Raw genomic sequence first — 18,056 nt, 5'->3', positions numbered from 1 at the left:
TTGGTACAAAACAGGGGTGTCCGCTCTCTCCAGCCCTGTTCCTACTAGCACTAGAGCCACGCCTAAGCATGATCAGGAACAACACTGAGATCGCTGGCATCTGCATAGGGGGAAACACGGTGAAGTTGGCAGCATATGCCGATGATATTCTGATCATAACTAAGAACCCTACCGAATCAATAGCGGCACTAATGCACACCATAGGGATGTATGCGGAAGTCTCGGGGTACAAACTGAACAGGGATGAATCTGAGTGCAAACCCATGAATGTCCACACCACTAGCGCAGTCCTGGGCATATCAGGGTTGGCATGGCAAAAGAAGCACCTCAAATACCTTGGCCTACACTTCGGTAGGGATCTCAGGGCAACGTTGGATCACAATGAAGAAGCCACCCTAAAAAAGGTAAAAGAGAAACTGAACTCATGGTCACCCAAATACATTAGCTGGTGGGGTAGAATAGAAACAATCAAGATGATGATCACGCCCTTGATTAACTACTTGATAGGGATGCTACCACTAACACTGAAGGATGGGTTCCACAAACAGCTGGACAACATGATAAACACATTTCTATGGAAAGAAAAAAGACCCAGGATAATCCTGCAGAAGCTAAGGCTGAACAAAAGCCTAGGGGGGCTAAACATTACAAACTTCAGAATATTCTAAAGAGCATGCTTAGCAAAACAGGGAGACCACTGGCTCATCCCTAACAAGGGATACACACTAGTGTGGCTAACACTGGAGAGGGCGATCATTGGCGGATTAGACCCCATAGCCATGCTCACAGCAAACAAACACCCAAAGAGCAAAAACATTATCCTCAAGAACACAAAGGCCGCACTACTAAAAGTAGATAAAAAGATGGAACAGACAATCAGGAACACTAGTTGTGAATCCATCTGGTTCAACTCAAAGGTCCAATACAAAGGGAAAACTCTAGACAACAGCACCTGGTACGGGAAAGGAATCTCAACCCCAACACAACTCGAACAGAACAGGACACCACTAACATTCGAAGCCCTAAAACAAGCCCATAATCTACCTACGGTTGAGTTCTATGAATTTCTCAAAATTAGAGCGGCCATCACAAAAGCAAACCTAGACAAAAAAATCCCCTTCATCATACAATACATGCACAACCTGAACAAGATAGGCCACCAGACCTCGTACATACACAAACTCCTGTGCCCTTCCACATCGAACCTCAACACCAAGGCAGTAGGGTTCTGGGAGACACTGCTCGTGAGACAACTGAGCGAGAGGGAAAGTTTCGCCTGTGGCTTTCAGCATCCCAGAACAAAGTCTCCCCCCAGGTGGCACAAACTAAATATTGGCTACTACACAGGGTCTACTGGACACCGGCCCACTAGCGGAGGTCGGAGTCAGAGACAACAACACCTGCTGGAACTGCCAAAAAGAGAGAGGCGACCTCAGCCACCTGATTTTCTACTGCACCAAAGTAAATAATTTTTGGAGCAAGGTCATGGACTTCATCACTAAGATAGCAGGGAGGGAAATACAACCAGGCTTTGTGGGGCTAGCCACTGCATTCATGGTTACAGATTTAGACTCCAAGGGGGACAGGGACCTGATAGACCTTCTCCTCACCACAGCAGTCAAGACAATACTGGCAAACTGGAAAGATACGGGCAAGGCGAGCTTCAAAGGTTGGGTCAACTGGGTCACCTTCCTCAGAGGGGCGGACAACATAACGGCACTACATGCATCCAACCACACAGCAAGGGGCGAAATGTGGGCCTCGCTGGACAGACACTTGGGGACAAGCAAACCCCCAAACAAACCCCCATAGAGGCCTCCATACCCGGTCCACCGAAGCCAAAAAGAGCCAGTAAAGACCACTGGATCGTCACCGCGGAGAACCACCAAACATCGTGACGCTCTGTCTCCCCCCCCCCCCCCCCCCACACCTCCTCTCTTTCTTCTTTCTTCTTAGTGGGGGCACAACATTGTGACCGAGAACAATTTACGCCAGCCAGTAATTTGAGAAGTGTCGACTTAATTAAGCCATACGAGCCACTACGCCTAATGTAACCTCGAAGGCGTCTGTACTCACCCTCACGCACCACTACTACTGTACTGCATATATCTATATAATCTTCAATAAAATACTTTGAAATAAAACAAAAAAAAGAAAGCGCTGAACTCTGCGGCTGCCCGGCCTTGGCCCTGTCAATTCGCCATAGCATTCCAACAATTACAGAGACCCCTATGGAACTCTCAGTGAGTAGAAACTGCTTTGTTATTTGTTATTTTTTACTATCTGACTCAGCTACAATTGTAGCAGGATTTGCTACTAGCAGTGGGTGTCTGACATTTTCTTTTCTCGACTTTGGGTGCAACCGACCTCAATTACGTCGAAACGTAGATGTGTGCCTCAGACTATACAAGATGGTAATAACAGAGCATCTTCAGCAGTTCTAATCAGAGTGAACTGGGTATTTTTATTTCTGGCAATTCCTGACTTGAGAAACAGGAGAATGTCACAAAACGGAGATTTAAGGAGGTTTACGAATAAATCATCCCTCACAAATACCAGTAATTGTTGCTCGCTCGTACAGGACTACGGACTGCCGGATTGCCAGCTGAAAAGACTTACCACGCTGCAACCGCTGTACTGAATGCAGGCGATTGCACGAGTTGGACCTAACCGCTTGCCGTCTACGCAGGTGGCTGTTTGTTAAGCGGCTCAACGGCACTCACTGAGCCTTCGCTATTGGCTTACACTCAGCCCGCAATTACATACGGCGTCCGTGGCATCTTGGAATATGTCTCCTCCATAGAACCCTGCGTATTTGCAATGGTTTTTTAAATCACGCAATAAATACATTTATTATTATAGAACCCTGCGAGGAGCACCCGAGCAACAAACCGCTGACCGGTAAGTGCCGCTGGGACCAGGGTCTGTGATCCGGGTATCGAGGCTCTAAAGGCACTGCTGGTCATACTACAGGGGCAGGGAAGCACACTCTGCACTCACTCACACTCTGCACTCACTCACAGTCTTCACTAAAAAGTGCATTTCTTTAACTTGTAGAAGCTGTGACATTAATGTGTCACATTATATCAATGCACTGGGAAGTACTTATTTATCGGACTGTTTTTAAACATGAACCATTAGTGAAATCAGAAACAAGACAGTTGTCGTATAAACCTGAAAGTTGCCCAGAGTATCGCAGAGCAGCATTGCAGCGTATTCACCTCAGGACGGATTCTGAACACTTGCTCCAGACATCGGAGCACATTCTATCCCTCTCAACTCAACATCAGGAGCAGGAACACCGGAGAGGAGGGGCTGCGGCGTCTTGAGGAAGAAGCAAAACCGAAGTGTGTCAGGAGGCAGCGCGGTCTGTCTGTCTGTCAGCATCACCCGAAGAGACAAACACATAAAATAGCGAGAACCACACAAGGGGCAGGAAACCACAGCAGCCCGAGGTGCCTGGAAGGGGCGGGTCTGCAGTGCACTCCAAGCGCATGATGACGTGTCATGCCCAAACTGTCTTTAAAGGGTGTGGCGTAACTGCCAGAGCAGCCGACGTTGGAGCTGGGGGGTCCAGGTTCGAGTTTCGGCATCGGCTGAACTCCTGTGATTCTGGCAAATCATTTCATCTCACAGCGCCTGAAGACCCGCACGAGTCTTTAGCACTATACAAATCCGAGTATTATGATTCTATTGCACACCGCGACTTTCTGAATAAAGAGTCAGCAATAAATGTCAAGTTTCTGAGTGGTCGCCAGTGACTGCTGTGGGTATTTCGGTGTTGTTGCGTGCATGTGGTCACGCGAGCTTGAGAGTGGCATGTGCGTGGTCATTTATGCTTGGCAGTGGCATGCACTTTTTGCAGTTAGCTAGGAAGCTAGCGAGTCAGTTAGAAGGCAGCTAGCATTGGTGGCAGCAGAGGTGATGAGATAACAACAGGGAGGGGAGGTGCAAAGTCGGTGGATTTATTTATGCTATTTTGTATAGCGCGGACTTTACCCGAAGGTGACAGAGCGCTCGACAAAAGCAACAGAGCTGATATAACAGAACATTACAAGTGAACAAATTACAGAAGCAAAAGTCGCAATACCTGAGGCAATAGTGACAATTGTGAGTGTACAACGTACAAGAAGTAGCAAAGACAGTGGGGAGGTTCATTCTCTGAGGGTCAGAATGTCAGACTGAAGTCAAACTTTGACCGGGAGGCGGCATGCACACAACACACACAGCAGAGAAAACGAGGCTTCGTAGAGCAGACAGCAAACAATGGTGCAAGCGCGCCCATCATCTATCTTCAATTACCGCGAGCCATGACAGCTGGTAATTGAAGAAATATAGCCTTCTGCTTCGCGTGTCCACACGGAATATGCACGAGGCGGAGCAACTCTACCGCCTACGGCCTATTGCGTGCTGGCTTGTAAAAACACAGGCATGCGAGGCCCAATTGCCAAGCAGCTGCCATAAATACCGAGCAAAAATCACGAGCTTCTCTGGAATTCGTAGGTTAGATTTTCGAAGCCCTCAGAAAAGGACTCTTAAGCCACGCCCACTTCGTGGGACGTAGGCCGAGCCCTAAAAATTAACTGGAATCGATGTTTTTCTGTTAAAGGTACAGCAAAATACTACTTACAGAGATCATAATTGCTATATTGAGAGAAAGACCTTTTTCTTTTGGGAGAAAGTCTGTGTACACAAAAACAAATTAATAGGAGTTCACTTGAATTTTTGTATATAAGATCCATCAATTCTTGTTCAATTTATAAACTTACCTTTTGCTGCTTTAATTAATAAATCACCTATCAGAGAATATATAGAGAAGAATATTATAATCTTGTTTTGAGGCTGTGCAATTGATTTCAACATTGCCTATCATTGAAACTATACAGATAAAGGAAAATCCAGAAAGGGTCTTATTGGCTATCTGGGAGGACTTTTAAATATTCAAAATACTTTTTGCAAATCAAAATGTCTGAAATGTGATATTCATAAAATATTTCTGTTCATAAAGCCATATATATTTTACACTTTTCAAACAAACCTATCATGTTCACATTAATTATACCTTTCTAAAATCCCTCAATCATTGGCATGGTATTTTGAAGTATATCATATCAGTTGCCTTGCACTATAATGGTTAGAAGTCTGTAAAGTAGAAGTAAATTCAATTTCAATGCAGATTATAAAGAGGTTTCTAAGATATGTAACAAACAATATGTGCAAAATGTATAAACCTTACAGCTATTTTTTAAATACCCTACTGTCATTTTCACTTTATTTCTTTTGATATGTCTGCTCTGACAGACAACAATAGGTTATGAATTTCAAAGCGGGCATTTCTGAAGGTTTTCAAACTGGCGTCAAAGAGCCTTTTTTGTTTTGTGTTGCTGTGCAGAGTAGGCATTGCCTTACTCACTGGGTAGAGGACTTCTGTTGTTCTACATAGGAGACATAGTCTAGCTAATAGTCTCTCTATAGAGCAACATATAGTTCTCATTATCATATTAAGCAAATGATTCATGACCGGCAGTAGCAATCTACAGACTTGTTGTTTAACAGAGGTAATCTACCATGACTAGATTTGTGTTTGCCCCCACCCTTCGTTCAATGCAATATCACATACCTTTGTCCTTCTGGAGAGCGTCTGAAATAGGGACAACAAATGTGTTAATTATGCAGATTTTATACTCCATTGCTCACAATTTCATAGGTAACATTTCAAGAGTTATTTCACACTTGAATATTACGACAACTGTGTTTGAGTGTAATTCCCTGAACTCAAGCTATTCACAAAGATTGTGGTATGAAGTTAAAAATGATGAGATTGAAAACTTCCCACCACAATGAACATTTGACTGACAGGGTTAAACAGAACAAATGAATCTGCATTTGGAACATTACAAGACCTAAACAGTGTGCACCATCTCAGGGACTGTGAAAGAAAATTGTGTAAAATTGCACCTAGAAACATATTTTGTACAATGTTATGAAAGATTGAAATAAGAAAAGAGCTATACATGACATAAATAAAGCACACAATGAAGTAAAGATATTCAGAAATAGACCTGGGCGGAGCTCACGGAGTTCTACTAACAGGAATTCTGCAGAGCGGCCCAAAAACTCAGCGAGATTCTGTGGAATCCAAGGTGTGGGCAGAGATGCTCAACAAGCCAATTCATGCTAAGTTACGGACTGAACGTCTCTGCAATGAATTACCTCCCAGACCATGAATTACCACAAACGCAATAGATTACATTAGACGTGTTGCAGTTGGTTAACTCTTCATGTGTGGTAATTCTTCCCATATATTCAAATTTGTCGCCTTCAATTGAATTCACGCACGAGGTACAATTTCCGTATCGGTGATGCCCTTTAATGAGGGGAAGGGGCAAATGCTCTGGATAGAGAGATTTGGTTTCTTCACTTGGGTGTTTGCTCGCATCAGTTTATCTTTAATGTTTTTGGGTCAGATGTATCAAGCAAAATTGTGATTGTAAATGGTGAATTTTGCAGAATTTCACCATTTACGATCTCAAAATCACTTGCAAAATCAGGAATCCCAAAATTTGCAATTCACTATTTTGCAGACGCATTTAGAGAACCGCAATTTGAGAATCCCTAAATGCTATTCTAGTAGCCATCGCAAATTGCCATATTGCTTTAAGGAATCGCAAATAACCACCAACTTCAAGTTGGTGGTAATTTGCAATTCCCTAGAACAATGCACTTTCTTCATTTTTAGGTCTCGCATGTGTTGCAGGGCAGAGTCCTGCTCCGCCTTCACGAGAGATTTTGTAGGAGAGGATTTTCAGAAGAGGGCTTTAAGCCTCGGCCCTCATTTCTATTGGCCCGTGTCACCGTTTATGCTAAATGGTGGCCTGCCATTGGAAATTAGGGTTTTTGGTTGTCGCCCTTGGGTTTGCGATCGGACTGGTTTCCCTGCTTCACGGCTGTTGTGAAGCACTTTCTTACCTTTGGGGGCCATGTGTTTAAACGCATGGCCCCATAAAGGCAAGAGATCGATGCTTGTTTTCTCTATAGCTGGGTGAGGAAATGGATCTGATGAACTTTGAACGCCTTAATATGGGGCACATGTACACATCACAGCGGAAAAATACATCGGTTCATAGATCCGAGGAGGATCGAGCCCTCAGTCGGAAGAAGCGCTTCTTTTCAAATATGTGTCTTCCAGGCACCTGCAGCAGTGCGGGGATGCGTAGAGGTTCAAGAATCGTATGCAGATTGGGGGGCGTTCTCAAGATGGTTCTGGTTGGGGTCTGGGGCCTCTGGAAGTGAAACGCTGATAAATACATCTCCGACTGAACCCACCGGGCTTTCTTAGGCTTGAGGGACTGGTGAAAACTGGCAGTGAGCACTGGTTTTCGCATAATCACGTGACACAATGAGAGAGTGATATAGGCACGCCTGCCTCGGAGATCAGTCCGCATATCAATCCTTATTGTTCAGCACGTACTCTTGAGCCCAGTCGAGCGCCGTGAAGCTGCAGTGCACAGCACTGTACAAAACCGTCTAAATATAAAGCACTGGATTGTAGACGGTTACAATTGTCCGTCTCCATTACTGGCTTCTCTATTCCTCACAGAGCGCTTAGAGAGGAGTCGAAATGCAGCGCACAGTGCTTGGAAAAAACACATGAAATACGTAACTGTATTAAACTCTGCTGAAAGACACCCACAGTTTGTGGCTTTAATATCAGAATTCCTTTGCTCCACACCACCCAATCTTGCCTCATGGCTGAAGTCTTCAAATGCTGGTACAACAGGGTCTTCTCATTCACAACAATTACATCAATTTTATGGACGTGGAAATGATGAAAGCCTCGCCTTCTTACTTGGCGCTATAGTCCTGGACATCCAAGAGCTATTTGATGCCGTTGCTAAGGAATTCCAGGAGTTGCGCTTGGTGGCAACGGATGTATATTTTATTTCTTTCCGCGTGCAAAGCCCTACCAGGATTTGTATCACGTTACCCTCGAGAAACCCTGAGGAGTGAGTGGAAGGAGCTACAACCCACCGAGCTATCGCCCGATGTATTGCCCGCACCAAAGCGGGATCAAAATGTCTGAGGACGCGGAACCCCGAGAGGTGCATGGTTGAGCCCCGTCTTCAAGGCGCCGTAGCTTCTCCCCTACTCTGTGTAGGAATACCATCACAACTATTGGTAACGAGGATGGGATTGGGGGGGGTGGACGATACGTTAACTAAGGGCCATGAGGGTGAGACCCCAATCACTGGGGAGGATGGCGACCCCGTAACAGCTAGAGAGGAGCCTCACACCCTAGAGGAAGGGTGTGACTATTACTAGTGGAAGGAGGAAAGAAGGCTAAGATGTCAGTCAATAGGGAGGATTCTGGTTCCCCATCACTGGGGCAGTGGGAGTGGAGGGTGAGATCCTAGGGAACAGGATGACACGAGGGAGCAGGGTGAGACACTGCCACCTCTGGGCTTTCAGTAAGAACCACCATCTCTCTGCTTAAGGTAATAGCATTATCCATTCTACTGGGGTGTTGGGGTGTAGAAAAGTGGGTTTCAAAGTACGGTTTGGGGGCAGACGGCGAAGCTAAGAGACAATTCGCAATAGGTTGCGCCGTAGGAATAGCGCCAGGATGAGAAGTATGCGGAAATGTAGGGTTAGGTAAGGGATGTGGGGTAAGACGGTCTCCCCTTGGGAATAGAAGAAAAAAGGAATATCATAGTTATCTGTTAGATTTTCCCGAAACAAGATGGTCAGAAATTATTGAAAAAACAATATGTCATGTAGGGGATTAGTTACGCCAAGATTAATGGCCGGTTATTATTCTCAACCTGATGAAAACATTCAAAAATCAATGATCCGCTTCTGATGACTCCCGGACCGGCCTTTTTCCATCCATCCCTCTGCACCACCCTGGCATGTATTTCTCACTCTCATACGCATGGCTCGATGAGCGACATCCCTGTGAGATATGGACCTCACGCACTCCCTTTGGTATTGTGTCTCACTCACATTACACAAGGTTCGATGGCCGACACCTCCAGGAGCTATGGACCTCGCGTCACGCCGCAGGTTGTGGTCTCGCATACCCAGTATTGGATGTTTAACATATGTAAGAGATGTGGATCTCACGCCATCTCTGGGGGTGGGTGCACTCACGTACCCAGGGCTGGGTGTCTGGCATGTGTAGGAGATGTGGATCTCATGACATCTCTGGGGGTGGGTGCACTCACGTACCCAGGGCTGGGTGTCTGACACATGTATGAGATGTGGATCTCAAGACATCTCTGGGGGAGGGTGCACTCACGTACCCAGGGCTGGGTGTCTGACACATGTAGGAGATGTTGACCTCATGACATCTCTGGGGGTGGGTGCACTCGCGTACTCAGGGCTGGGTGTCTGGCACATGTAGGAGATGTGGATCTCAAGTAGGCATGAGCGGATTTTGCGGATTGGCAATCCGCGAATTTGCGGATTTGCGAACTCGCAATCCGCAAAATCCGCGAATTCCCGCGAATTTGCGGATTTTTTTTTTTTTTTGTGTTCGCCCGTGTTTCTGCCAGTTCGCGAGGGTTTTTACAATTTCGCAATTTGCGAACTTACCTGTCGGGTCGCAAGTTTTGCGAACTTGTTGTTTCTACGTGTCCAACCTGTTTGGGACACTCTTCTTCATCACTGCCACTCTCTGTCACCACTGCCACTCTCTGACTACTCATGCCACCCTCTGGCCCACCCATGCCACCCTCTGTTTCATCACCACACCCTCTGGTTGTCCAGTGTACATTATTTTCGGCAAAGCAAAGCACACCTTCCCTGCCTCAAGTGACCTGAATTAATTTGGGGCTGATTAATGTGTCACAGAATATTTTTTTAGCTGGCACCTGCTTCCTTAGTGCGCCCTGATTAGTGATCTTTTGCACTTGCTAAGTGCTTTCATTGTTGCAAAATTAGTTACAACACCTGCCCTGCCCCAACTGACAATAATGAATTAGGGGCTGATTAATGGATTTTAACTTCCAGCCTGGCTCCTGCTTGTCTCCCTTAGCTGTAATTCATGACCTTTGTGGCATATGTGTAACTATTCTGAGGTTCAGAGCAGGGTCACATAATAGTTTCAACTGGCAACTGAACTCTGGAGGGGCCCCTCAGGAAGCACTACAGGAAATGGCTACTAATGATGTGCCTGAACTTTTGAACCTGGTAAGTAGTTACTTTCAGTTTTGCTTAGAACGTATTTCTGCAATTTCGCACTTATTCGCGGGGCGCGAACTCACGCGAACAGTGCGAGCAGTGCGAGCAAAATCCGCTGCTCGCGGATTTGCGGATTTTGCAGGAAATTCGCAAATCTCGCGGATTGCGGATTTCCCGAAAATCCGCAAAATCCGCGAGCGGAACGGATTTTCCGCCCATGCCTAATCTCAAGACATCTCTGGGGGAGGGTGCACTCACGTACCCAGGGCTGGGAGTCTGACACATGTATGAGATGTGGATCTCAAGACATCTCTGGGGGAGGGTGCACTCACGTACCCAGGGCTGGGTGTCTGATACATGTAGGAGATGTTGACCTCATGACATCTCTGGGGGTGGGTGCACTCGCGTACCCAGGGCTGGGTGTCTGGCACATGTAGGAGATGTGGAACTCACGCCATCTCTGGGGGTGGGTGCACTCACGTACCCAGGGCTGGGTGTCTGACATGTGTAGGAGATGTGGATCTCATGACATCTCTGGGGGTGGGTGCACTCACGTACCCAGGGCTGGGTGTCTGACACATGTAGGAGATGTGGCTCTCACGCCATCTCTGTCGTTAGAAGTGGTACTGACTTACCCAGGGCTGGGTGTCTGACATATGAAGGAGATGTGGATCTCATGACATCTCTGGGGGTGGGTGCACTCGCGTACTCAGGGCTGGGTGTCTGACATATGTAGGAGATGTGGATCTCATGCCATCTCTGGGGGGGTGCACTCACGTACCCAGGGCAGGATGTCTGACACGTGTAGGAGATGTGAATCTCATGACATCTCTGGGGGCGGGTGCACTCACGTACCCAGGGCTGGGTGTCTGACATATGAAGGAGATGTGGATTCCACGCCATCTCTTGGGGTTGGTGCACTCACGTACCCAGGGCTGGGTGTCTGACATATGTAGGAGATGTGGATCTCACGCCATCCCTGTCGGTAGAAGTGGTACTCACGTACCCAGGGCTTGGTGTCTGACATATGTAGGAGATGTGGATCTCATGACATCTCTGGGGGTGGGTACACTCACGTACCCAGGGCTGGATGTCCGGCACGTGTAGAAGATGTGGATTTCATGAGGGGGTGGGTGCACTCACGTACCCAGGGCTGGGGGTCTGACACATGTAGGAGATGTGGATCTCATGACATCTCTGGGGGTGGGTGCACTCACGTACCCAGGGCTGGATGTCTGGCACGTGTAGGAGATGTGGATCTCATGACATCTCTGGGGGTGGGTGCACTCACGTACACAGGGCTGGGTGTCTGACATATGTAAGAGATGTGGATCTCTTGACATCTCTGGGGGTGGGTGCACTCACGTACCCAGGGCAGGGTGTCTGACATATGTAGGAGATATGGATCTCATGACATCTTTGGGGGTGGGTGCACTCACGTACCCAGGGCTGGGTGTCTGGCACATGTAGGAGATGTGGATCTCACACCATCTCTGTGGGTGGGTGCACTCACATACCCCGGGCTGGGTGTCTGACACGTGTAGGAGATGTGGATCTCACACCATCTCTGGGGGTGGGTGCACTCACGTACCCAGGGCTGGGTGTCTGACATGTGTAGGAGATGTGGATCTCATGACATCTCTGTGGGTGGGTGCACTCACGTACCCAGGGCTGGGGGTCTGACACATGTAGGAGATGTGGATCTCTTGACATCTCTGGGGATGGGTGCACTCACGTACCCAGGGCTGGGGGTCTGACACATGTAGGAGATATGGATCTCATGACATCTCAGGGGGTGGGTGCACTCACGTACCCAGGGCTGGAAGTCTGGCACGTGTAGGAGATGTGGATCTCATGACATCTCTGGGGGTGGGTGCACTCACGTACACAGGGCTGGGTGTCTGACATATGTAAGAAATGTGGATCTCTTGTCATCTCTGGGGGTGGGTGCACTCACGTACCCAGGGCTGGGTGTCTGACACATGTAGGAGATGTGGATCTCACACCATCTCTGTGGGTGGGTGCACTCACATACCCAGGGCTGGGTGTCTGACACGTGTAGGAGATGTGTATCTCATACCATCTCTGGGGGTGGGTGCACTCACGTACCCAGGGCTGGGAGTCTGACACATGTATGAGATGTGGATCTCAAGACATCTCTGGGGGAGGGTGCACTCACGTACCCAGGGCTGGGGGTCTGACACATGTAGGAGATGTTGACCTCATGACATCTCTGGGGGTGGGTGCACTCGCGTACCCAGGGCTGGATGTCTGGCACGTGTAGAAGATGTGGATTTCATGAGGGGGTGGGTGCACTCACGTACCCAGGGCTGGGGGTCTGACACATGTAGGAGATGTGGATCTCATGACATCCCTGGGGGTGGGTGCACTCACGTACCCAGGGCTGGATGTCTGGCACGTGTAGGAGATGTGGATCTCATGACATCTCTGGGGGTGGGTGCACTCACGTACACAGGGCTGGGTGTCTGACATATGTAAGAGATGTGGATCTCTTGACATCTCTGGGTGAGGGTGCACTCACGTACCCAGGGCTGGGTGTCTGACATATGTAGGAGATGTGGATCTCATGACATCTCTTGGGGTGGGTACACTCACGTACCCAGGGCTGGATGTCTGGCACGTGTAGAAGATGTGGATTTCATGAGGGGGTGGGTGCACTCACGTACCCAGGGCTGGGGGTCTGACACATGTAGGAGATGTGGATCTCATGACATCTCTGGGGGTGGGTGCACTCACGTACCCAGGGCTGGATGTCTGGCACGTGTAGGAGATGTGGATCTCATGACATCTCTGGGGGTGGGTGCACTCACGTACACAGGGCTGGGTGTCTGACATATGTAAGAGATGTGGATCTCTTGACATCTCTGGGGGTGGGTGCACTCACGTACCCAGGGCAGGGTGTCTGACATATGTAGGAGATATGGATCTCATGACATCTTTGGGGGTGGGTGCACTCACGTACCCAGGGCTGGGTGTCTGGCACATGTAGGAGATGTGGATCTCACACCATCTCTGTGGGTGGGTGCACTCACATACCCCGGGCTGGGTGTCTGACACGTGTAGGAGATGTGGATCTCATGACATCTCTGGGGGCGGGTGCACTCACGTACCCAGGGCTGGGTGTCTGACATATGAAGGAGATGTGGATTCCACGCCATCTCTTGGGGTTGGTGCACTCACGTACCCAGGGCTGGGTGTCTGACATATGTAGGAGATGTGGATCTCACGCCATCCCTGTCGGTAGAAGTGGTACTCACGTACCCAAGGCTTGGTGTCTGACATATGTAGGAGATGTGGATCTCATGACATCTCTGGGGGTGGGTACACTCACGTACCCAGGGCTGGATGTCCGGCACGTGTAGAAGATGTGGATTTCATGAGGGGGTGGGTGCACTCACGTACCCAGGGCTGGGGGTCTGACACATGTAGGAGATGTGGATCTCATGACATCTCTGGGGGTGGGTGCACTCACGTACCCAGGGCTGGATGTCTGGCACGTGTAGGAGATGTGGATCTCATGACATCTCTGGGGGTGGGTGCACTCACGTACACAGGGCTGGGTGTCTGACATATGTAAGAGATGTGGATCTCTTGACATCTCTGGGGGTGGGTGCACTCACGTACCCAGGGCAGGGTGTCTGACATATGTAGGAGATATGGATCTCATGACATCTTTGGGGGTGGGTGCACTCACGTACCCAGGGCTGAGTATCTGGCACATGTAGGAGATGTGGATCTCACACCATCTCTGTGGGTGGGTGCACTCACATACCCCGGGCTGGGTGTCTGACACGTGTAGGAGATGTGGATCTCACACCATCTCTGGGGGTGGGTGCACTCACGTACCCAGGGCTGGGTGTCTGACATGTGTAGGAGATGTGGATCTCATGACATCTCTGTGGGTGGGTGCACTCACGTACCCAGGGCTGGGGGTCTGACACATGTAGGAGATGTGCATCTCTTGACATCTCTGGGGATGGGTGCACTCACGTACCCAGGGCTGGGGGTCTGACACATGTAGGAGATATGGATCTCATGACATCTCAGGGGGTGGGTGCACTCACGTTCCCAGGGCTGGAAGTCTGGCACGTGTAGGAGATGTGGATCTCATGACATCTCTGGGGGTGGGTGCACTCACGTACACAGGGCTGGGTGTCTGACATATGTAAGAAATGTGGATCTCTTGTCATCTCTGGGGGTGGGTGCACTCACGTACCCAGGGCTGGGTGTCTGACACATGTAGGAGATGTGGATCTCACACCATCTCTGTGGGTGGGTGCACTCACATACCCAGGGCTGGGTGTCTGACACGTGTAGGAGATGTGTATCTCATACCATCTCTGGGGGTGGGTGCACTCACGTACCCAGGGCTGGGTGTCTGACATGTGTAGGAGATGTGGATCTCATGACATCTCTAGGGGTTGGGTACACTCACGTACCCAGGGCTGGATGTCTGCCACGTGTAGAAGATGTGGATTTCATGAGGGGGTGGGTGCACTCACGTACCCAGGGCTGGGGGTCTGACACATGTAGGAGATGTGGATCTCATGACATCTCTGGGGGTGGGTGCACTCACGTACCCAGGGCTGGATGTCTGGCACGTGTAGGAGATGTGGATCTCATGACATCTCTGGGGGTGGGTGCACTCACGTACACAGGGCTGGGTGTCTGACATATGTAAGAGATGTGGATCTCTTGACATCTCTGGGTGAGGGTGCACTCACGTACCCAGGGCTGGGTGTCTGACATATGTAGGAGATGTGGATCTCATGACATCTCTTGGGGTGGGTACACTCACGTACCCAGGGCTGGATGTCTGGCACGTGTAGAAGATGTGGATTTCATGAGGGGGTGGGTGCACTCACGTACCCAGGGCTGGGGGTCTGACACATGTAGGAGATGTGGATCTCATGACATCTCTGGGGGTGGGTGCACTCACGTACCCAGGGCTGGGTGTCTGGCACATGTAGGAGATGTGGATCTCACACCATCTCTGTGGGTGGGTGCACTCACATACCCAAGGCTGGGTGTCTGACACGTGTAGGAGATGTGGATCTCACACCATCTCTGGGGGTGGGTGCACTCATGTACCCAGGGCTGGGTGTCTGACATGTGTAGGAGATGTGGATCTCATGACATCTCTGTGGGTGGGTGCACTCACGTACCCAGGGCTGGGGGTCTGACACATGTAGGAGATGTGGATCTCTTGACATCTCTGGGGATGGGTGCACTCACGTACCCAGGGCTGGGGGTCTGACACATGTAGGAGATATGGATCTCATGACATCTCAGGGGGTGGGTGCACTCACGTACCCAGGGCTGGAAGTCTGGCACGTGTAGGAGATGTGGATCTTATGACATCTCTGGGGGTGGGTGCACTCACGTACACAGGGCTGGGTGTCTGACATATGTAAGAAATGTGGATCTCTTGTCATCTCTGGGGGTGGGTGCACTCACGTACCCAGGGCTGGGTGTCTGACACATGTAGGAGATGTGGATCTCACACCATCTCTGTGGGTGGGTGCACTCACATACCCAGGGCTGGGTGTCTGACACGTGTAGGACATGTGTATCTCATACCATCTCTGGGGGTGGGTGCACTCATGTACCCAGGGCTGGGTGTCTGACATGTGTAGGAGATGTGGATCTCATGACATCTCTGGGGGAGGGTGCACTCACGTACCCAGGGCTCGGGGTCTGACACATGTAGGAGATGCGGATCTCATGACATCTCTGGGGGTGGGTGCACTCACGTACCCAGGGCTGGATGTCTGCCACGTGTAGGAGATGTGGATCTCATGACATCTCTGGGGGTGGGTGCACTCATGTACACAGGGCTGGGTGTCTGACATATGTAAGAGATGTGGATCTCTTGACATCTCTGGGGGTGGGTGCACTCACGTACCCAGGGCTGGGTGTCTGACATGTGTAGGAGATGTGGATCTCATGACATCTCTGGGGGTGGGTGCACTCACGTACCCAGGGCTGGGTGTCTGACACGTGTAGGAGATGTGGATCTCACACCATCTCTGGGGGTGGGTGCACTCACGTACCTAGGGCTGGGTGTCTGACATGTAGGAGTTGTGGATCTCATGACATCTCTGGGGGTGGGTGCACTCACGTACCCAAGACTGGATGTCTGGCACATGTAGGAGATGTGGATCTCATGACATCTCTGGGGGTGGGTGCACTCACGTACCCAGGGCTGGGTGTCTGACATATGTAGGAGATGTGGATCTCATGACATCTCTGGGGGTTGGTGCACTCACGTACCCAGGGCTGGGTGTCTGACATATGTAGGAGATGTGGCTCTCACGCCATCTCTGTCGGTAGAAGTGGTACTGACGTACCCAGGGCTGGGTGTCTGACATATGAAGGAGATGTGGATCTCATGACTTCTCTGTGGGTGGATGCACTCACGTACCCAGGGCTGGGTGTCTGACATGTGTAGGAGATGTGGATCTCACACCATCTCTCTCGGTAGAAGTGGCACTCACGTACCCAGGGCTGGGTGTCTGACATATGTAGGAGATGTGGATCTCATGAAATCTCTGGGGGCGGGTGCCCTCATGTACCCAGGGCTGGTTGTCTGACATATGTAGAAGATGTGTATCTCACGACATCTCTGGGGGCGGGTGCCCTCATGTACCCAGGGCTAGATGTCTGACATATGTAGGAGGTGTGGAACTCACACCTCCCGTGGGAGCTGAGGTCTTCTCTTACACAGGACTAGATGGCCAACATTCTGAATAGATATGGACCTGGGTCTCACCCACCCAGGGTTGCATTTCTGGGATGTGCAGTAAATGTGTCTCTCACGCCTCCCTCCCCCTGGGGAGTTGCAGTCTCACTCACACACACAGGGTTCGATGACCGGCACCGTCGAGGGATATGCGTTGGGGTCTCACTTACATAGCAAAACCAGGGTTGAATCGCTGATGTATGTACTTATGTAGTAGATGTGGATATTATACCACTCCTGGCAGTTGGGGTCATACTCGCACACACACAGGGCCGGATGTCTGACATATGTAAGAGATGTGAATCTCACGCCACCCGTGGGAGCTGAGGTCTCACTCACATGTATAGGGCTACTTGGCCGACATCCTCGATAGATATGGACCCCGCGCCATGCTTGTGGGTTGTGGTCTCACACATACCCGGGGCCGGATGTCTGGCATATGTAGGAGATTTGGATCTCACGCCTCCTTGGGAGTTGCTGTCTCACTCACACACTAAGGTTTCGATAGCCGCCGTCGTCAAACAAATATTTGCAATGCAATCGGTCTCTCATTTGTGGAAGTTTTAATTTTTGGCGTTGTAAATGATTTTGGTTTTTTATTCATGTTTAGTTGTTTGGAGTGGACTGGATGTATGTTGTTTGAAGTGGAATTATGCGGTTTGAATTGGAATTATTCGTTTTTGAATTGTTTGAGCTGGAATTCTGTGATATGTAGTGTATTTGTGTGTTGTAAATATATGGTATGGTGAATAGATGGGGTGAGAGCTGTATAAAATGCATAGAAAGTAAGAATGAGAGGGATAGGTAGTTTGTGTATGAAGAGGTTTAGCGAAGGAAGAAAATGAAAGGAGACAAAAGAAGGAATTGGTAAATGAGAAGGACAGGGAGTATGAGGAGAAGAAGAGTGGGGTTGAGGTGATGTAAGTAATGAAGAGAAGGGAAGGAGGTAAGGAAAATAAGGAGCGAGGAAGGAAGCGACTGTAATCAAATGATATCTGATGACAAGGAAGGACATAATGTGTTAGAGCCTGGATGTAATGGAGAAGAATGAGAGAGAAAAGAGGACTAGAAGATTGTATCATAGAAAGGCAGGAAAGGAGTGGAGTGGAGT

At 49.4% G+C, this 18,056-nt stretch overlaps 1 protein-coding gene across 1 annotated transcript in view; it reads right to left on the bottom strand.

Annotated features, from left to right (window-relative positions):
* Positions 1 to 18,056, bottom strand: part of LOC147710083 (E3 ubiquitin-protein ligase TRIM39-like) — a 473,089-nt gene that overhangs the window by 134,693 nt on the left and 320,340 nt on the right. Inside the window, exons 11-12 of the mRNA XM_086920787.1 lie at positions 5,621 to 5,641; positions 4,770 to 4,796 (exon numbers count right to left, since the gene is read on the bottom strand). Coding sequence (XP_086776913.1) covers positions 4,770 to 4,796; positions 5,621 to 5,641 — 48 coding nt within the window. The remainder of the gene's footprint in view (positions 1 to 4,769; positions 4,797 to 5,620; positions 5,642 to 18,056) is intronic.

This window comes from Lissotriton vulgaris, chromosome 5 (assembly GCF_964263255.1).
Source record: "Lissotriton vulgaris chromosome 5, aLisVul1.2, whole genome shotgun sequence".
Classification (NCBI taxonomy): Eukaryota; Metazoa; Chordata; class Amphibia; order Caudata; family Salamandridae; genus Lissotriton; species Lissotriton vulgaris.
Note: the sequence above shows the minus strand (reverse complement) of the source record. Positions and strands in the feature narration are given on the sequence as shown.